We start from the raw sequence: 6,465 nt of genomic DNA on the forward strand, positions 1-6,465 counted from the left end.
CTTCATGCTCGCAGGCCATTTCGTACTCCAGCACTACGCCGAGGAAATCGTGGACGACGACTAGAGTGGGTTCGTGTAAATTTGCTCTCGGATGATAACCAGTGGTCTGTAGTGCTGTTTACCGATGAGTCCCGGTTCGGTTTCCATCCCGATACACATAGCGTATGTGTTTGGCGATTCCCTGGTCATGATAGCCGTCTGCAACATCTTCAGAAAGTCCATTCATACCACGGCGGCATAATTATGGTTTGGGCGAGAATTTATCTTGGTGGAAGAACAGACCTCGTTTGGATCAGAAACACCATGGCGGCCAAAAAATGTCGTAACGAGATGCTTGTGCCAATAATTTAGCCCCATAGACTAAAAATGGCCCAAGAATTCACGCTCATGCACGACAGCACCCGTCCGCACACAGCGGGAGTGGTGACGAAATGCTTATAGGAACAAGACGTATCGGTCTTAGGCTGTCCCACTCAATCACCTGACCTAAACCCCATAGAGCACGCGTGGGCCATACTCCAAAGAAGGGCTTCGAGGAATTTTCCTGCAAATATTGCGACGGATGAGCCACTTTTTTGCATCTTAGTCGGACCTGGGACAATATACCGCAGCAAGACTTGGATAACTTAATCCAAAGTATGAAAAATTGTTGCAGGACGTTTTAAATGTCCTGGATAGTTTTACAGACTACTGATTTTTCATATGACTGTTAAAAACAATAACTTTTCTAAATTTTTCACATTTTCTTGAGACAAACATTAATTGTTAGTTTTACCATTATTTTACGATTTTTCTTTATTTAAGGATAAAATTTTTTACGCAAAATAATATGATTTATTTTTTATTCTGGAGTATAGTCAGATAAATGGGCTTTATAAAAATATAAACATGTTGCATGTTATCTTTAATAAATTTTGAAATAATTGAGTAAATTCAAAATATCCCTAGACAATGTTGATGTGTGTATATAAATGATCTTCCTTTCTATGTTAAGGGTATTTGTGATATAGTGTTGTTTGCTGATGATACTTCGCTGATTTTTAAGGTTGACAGGAAAAAAAATGACTATGACGATGTGAACGGTGCATTATCACAGATACACAATTGGTTTACAGTAAATAATTTAGTTTTGAATGCTCAAAAAACAAAATGTGTAGTTTTTACCCTACCTAATGTTAGCAAGCAAAATTATAATATATCTTTAAATGGTGACCGTCTTGAAGTAGCTGATACTACGGTGTTTTTAGGAATAGAATTGGATTCCAGACTTCAGTGGACTTCTCATTTATCATCCCTAACAGGAAGACTCAGCTCCGCAACATACGCGGTTAGAAAAGTTAGACAACTAACTGATATTGATACCGCTCGTTTAGTTTATTTTGGTTATTTTCACAGTATTATGTCATATGGCATATTACTTTGGGGTAACGCTGCAGATATTGAATCTGTCTTTATTTTACAAAAGAGAGCAATTCGGTTTATTTATAATCTTGGAGCTAGAGACTCTCTTCGGGATGTTTTTAACAGAGTAGGAATACTTACTGTTGCGTCGCAATATATTTACAACAATATCATGTATATTCACAGTAGCATTGATCACTTTGATAAAATCAGTGATAATCATTGTATATGCACTAGAAGTAAGGATAAACTTATAACGCCAAGTTTCCGACTCCGCAAAGTCAATAGATCCTTCTTGGGGCAAGGTATCCGTTTCTATAATAAAATTCCGCAGAAATTTTTAACTTTGCCGTTTAGTAAATTCAAATCGTTTGTTAAAAATACATTGGTAGAAAAAGCATACTATTCGATACAAGATTTTGTAGATGATAAAAAAGCGTGGAGTTAATACCTGTTGACTTCCAAGCAGGATACATTAATTGAAATAATTGTATTTAATTAACATGACGTTGTATTTTTTAAATGTTAAAAAAGAGTAACTACTGAGTTTCTTGCCGGTTCTTCTCGGTAGAATCTACTTTCCGAACCGGTGGTAGCTTCACTTAATTGTAAAATGACGATTCAAAAGTGCTTATAAAAGCCTACTTGAATAAAGTTTATTTTGATTTTGATTTTTGATTTTTGAAAGGAGACAGATCGAGTTGGATCTAGAAAAGTGTATAGTACGACACAACTTAGATGTCGCATCGGCAAAATTCGTAAAACCGATCACATACGAATTGAGTACGCTATCCCAAATTATCAATATTTATTTTCTCACACGAATATGATCTTTGCACAAACGTAATAACTTGTAATATCATATGACCTAATATATTAGTCAATTTGACGCGACGATTTACATGCACTTGCTTTCTCTGACGCGAGAATCTATAGCGACGAATAGCGTCGAATGGCACGATAGGGAGCTATTTCTTTTCATTCCATTGTATTTTCCGATGCTACACCTAATTTGTGTCGTACTATAAAAGATTGCTTATAAATGTGAGATCGGTGCCCTGAACCCGCTGCTCAGTGTTATTACTAGATAAAGTGTTAATATGTTGATTTTATTGTAATTAAAATACTGTATAAACGTTATAATTGTGATTTGTGCTTGTTCTTTACCCTGATGACGCCCACGAAACCCGTAATCATGACGACGATGTCAACAAGAATGATGTTTCTCCGACGTATATATAAAAAACACATTCACTAAACTGCACCGTTATTCACCTTTCTCCTCTCAAAGAGAAGGCTGCACAAGAACTAACGTGTTCTAACTACAGTATAACATAGAAGAACCTCTTAGAAAGTACAAATAAAGTCCTGAACAAAATTATCTTCCCTTCTCTGAAGGTTATTGGCCTTTTGATTCTGGATTCTTCAGCCAGCTTGTCTCCATTACAGATCAGCTGATGTCATTCATGGTCCTGGTCTTCCAGTGGAACGTAAGCGTGGTCAGCAAGTAGTTTCCGCCGGCCTACAGTCTACAACAGCTGAAGGCCGAAAGAAACCCCTGCTGACTACACTCTTCTCTTCTTGATATTCTTCCATCTTCAATTAAACATTTAACATGGGCAGCATTTGGGATACATAACTCTAAAATTAAACTAGCCTAAGTTACTTCTTATTATTATTCAGCTATCTGCCAGTGGAAATCACATCAAAATCGGCCCAGTAGTCCCAATCAGACAATCCAAAAAAATACAAAAATTATAAAAAAATTTTTATGGTATATCTACCGTATAAACATATATATGCATTTAGTAGAAAGTGGTTATTTTAATATTACGAACATACAATCCAATTTTAATATAGTATATGTATAGACAAAAATATACATAATTTTTAAATTAACATGGTTATTATAAATTTCGGGATATTATATATGTATATAGTCTCGTGAACAAGACATTCGTAGACAATGTCGAAATATCGATCTCCACCGAACAAAAATAAAAAACATGGTAAATACCCCGAAATTTATAACTTTAATAATATACATAGTGTTGCTTGTAACATTTCTTACATAACAGTTTCATTCTCCAGCGCGTGAACCAGCCTCTATAAACCCGTGAAACCTAAACTGGCGTCAACGCTCTTAACTTACCTGAACCTAGCGACCCGCCTCAGTTCCGCACAGATGTAATACTGATACTACATATACTACAGAGTTTGTTTATTTACGACATCACATTAGAAACTTCTAAAATTATCAGTATTATTTCACTATATTGTCGATGTATTAAATTTAACTTTATTTCATGTAGAAGCATTACACTTTCTTATTGATGGTTAAATAAAACAGTACCACCGGTTCGGAAAAAGGAATACCCTGACATGAGAAGAATGGAAGAAACTCAGCGGGTCTTTTTTTTGGTCAAATGAATTAAACACGATTGTATATGAATATAAATTCAGGAGGCGATCGTTTCATTTCCGAGGTGTGCTATCAAACATAAACTCACTAATTGTATAGTTACCTTTCGAAATATTGTAATCTAACGGTTTTTTTTTATGTTATAGGTTGGTGAGAAACGATGTTATTCAATACAAAATTATACAGATCATAAAAAATCGTGTTACCTCCATACTTGTTGACTTCCAGGTAAGATTACATTTATGTAACTGTTTTTAGCTAATACGACTTTGTATTTTTAAATGTTGAGATACCAAATTACTGACTTTTATGCAGGTTCTTCTCGGTAGAGTTTGCATAACAAACTGGTGTTAGCTTTATTTAATATAGTTTGTTAAATGACAATTAAAAAATAATTGTAAAAACATTCTTTTTTTTATGGTATAGGTTGGCGGACGAGCATATGGGCCACCTGATGGTAAGTGGTCACCATCACCCATCGACAATGAAGCTGTTAGAAATATTAACTATTCCTTACATCGTCAATGTGCCACCAACCTTGGGAACTAAGATGTTATGTCCCTTGTACCTGTAGTTACACTGGCTCACTCACCCTTCAAACCGGAACACAACAATACTGAGAACTGTTATTTGACAGTAGAATAATTGATGAGTGGGTGGTACCTACCCAGACGGGCTTGCACAAAGCCCTACCAAGTAAATTATTTTTTATTATTACTTTAATTTCGATAGATTAAAATATAGCTAAAAATAAGTTAGATTGTAATGTAACGATTGCAATATACAAATTATCTATTAAAAACCGTTGCTTAATTTCAAAGATCTAAGCATACATAGGGACAAAGACAGTAAGCGACTTCGTTTTATACTATGTATTGATATATCAGTGTTATTTAATATGAGCTTAAAGTTATTAATAGGACAAGTTAAAAATAACTTTGTGTGCGCGCATCTCCTACTCACTCTTTGAGAATGATATCACCGGAAATTATTCAGGAAACATATAAAGTCAAAATCTTTATTGAATGTAAAAGCATTACGTTTATATATAACATTAGTATTCAATCAATCAACCAAGTCAATTTTAATCAAGTAAACTTCACAATGAAGCGTTTTTGAATCAATAATTAAATACTACCAACGTTTCGGAAAGCAGCCTTCAGTGGGAAGTAACGACAAGAAACTCGCATAGTTGCTCTTTTCAAATAATCAGATTTACAATGCTATTTTTTTTACAATAGTGTGTTACAGTGTCCTTTGATGGAACCTGTGCCTAAATCCAAGCGTTTTTTTTTTTATAAAAAGTAATCTTTTAATTAATTATATATATTTATTAATTAAGACTTAATAAACTTCTTAAATAAAAGCTGTTATCCCAAAATTATTATTCCACAACATTCATTCTGAGAAATCGAGAAGCGAACTCAACTAAGCAATGCTAATTTCAGGTACTAATAATACTTACATTTCAACACAATTTCTAGAAGTCTTTACGAAAGTACAGTCAGAGTAAGAAAATCTTCGTCAATTTTCAAATTAATTCCTTTATCAAGTCTTAAGCTCTTAGTACCTTTCGAATCTAAACACCAAATCATTCTCGATCGGTAAAGCTTATCGCTCACACTGAGCACACGAAAATAGATCTTAAGGTGACGAACCTTTTCTTACGCCGACGGTACATCAAATGTCACTATTTATTGTGAATCTAGTTTAATAATTTCTAAAGTAAACATAAAGATCTAGGTTAAAGATTGCTCGAATAACTCATTACAACCCAATAGTATATTGATACTCTTTAATCAAAGTAGTTGGGTATATATTAATCAAAGTAAATTCCATAATTTTTGTCATTTTACTGTAACATGCTGAGATGAACCGATAATTATGGTTTCAAATATGCTTCAACTTTTTTAATCAATCCACATTGGAGCAGCGTCAGAATTGGCTGCGAACTGTCTGAAAGGAAGCAGAAGCCCAGCTGTGGGACATTTAAACACTGCTTGTATTTATCTACTTAAAATATTTTCCATAAAAAATTGCACCATAAGTCACCATAGAACACTCACCGTCAGATAATTCGTAAGGAAACTTTGCAAATCATTAGGATATATATTTTAATAGACTTACTTCAAACCGGCTACGATTTCCATGGCTCCGTTGAAGTTTCCGATGTTCCAACACGTGAGAGCCACGCGCAGGATGCAGGCGAGGGTCGCTTTCCTTTCCTCGGAGGTCTGGGACAGCACCAGCTCCGTCACCCACGCGGAGACCTGGTAACAAGATAAAAGGAAAAATTAGCCACATCATTACTACAAAATTAAGTCGCTTTCTCTGTCCCTATATCCCTATGTATGCTTTAATCTTTAAAACTACGCAACGGATTTTGATGCGGTTTTCTTCAATAGAGTGATTTAAGAGGAAGGTTTATATGTATAATACAAGCACAATAAAGTAGAAGATGACTGAAAAACTGCGAAAATTGCAAGACACTAAGCAGTATAATTAGTAGCAGTATTGCAACCGTGCGAAACCGGGGCCGGTCACTAGTATCCTATATAAAAAATTACAGATCTTATTTGATACTTTTTGATATACACAACTTCTTGATACATTTGGGTTTGATCATAGTATACTCATAAACA

At 34.7% G+C, this 6,465-nt stretch overlaps 1 protein-coding gene across 1 annotated transcript in view; it reads right to left on the minus strand.

Annotated features, from left to right (window-relative positions):
- LOC124541525 (1-phosphatidylinositol 4,5-bisphosphate phosphodiesterase epsilon-1-like) overlaps positions 1-6,077 on the minus strand; it is a 70,781-nt gene extending 64,704 nt beyond the window's left edge. Inside the window, exon 1 of the mRNA XM_047119440.1 lies at positions 5,951-6,077. Within this exon, the coding sequence (XP_046975396.1) occupies positions 5,951-5,973 (23 nt within the window). The 5' untranslated portion in view covers positions 5,974-6,077. The remainder of the gene's footprint in view (positions 1-5,950) is intronic.
- Positions 6,078-6,465: the final 388 nt, after the last annotated feature.

Source organism: Vanessa cardui, chromosome 28 (assembly GCF_905220365.1).
Source record: "Vanessa cardui chromosome 28, ilVanCard2.1, whole genome shotgun sequence".
Lineage (NCBI taxonomy): Eukaryota > Metazoa > Arthropoda > Insecta > Lepidoptera > Nymphalidae > Vanessa > Vanessa cardui.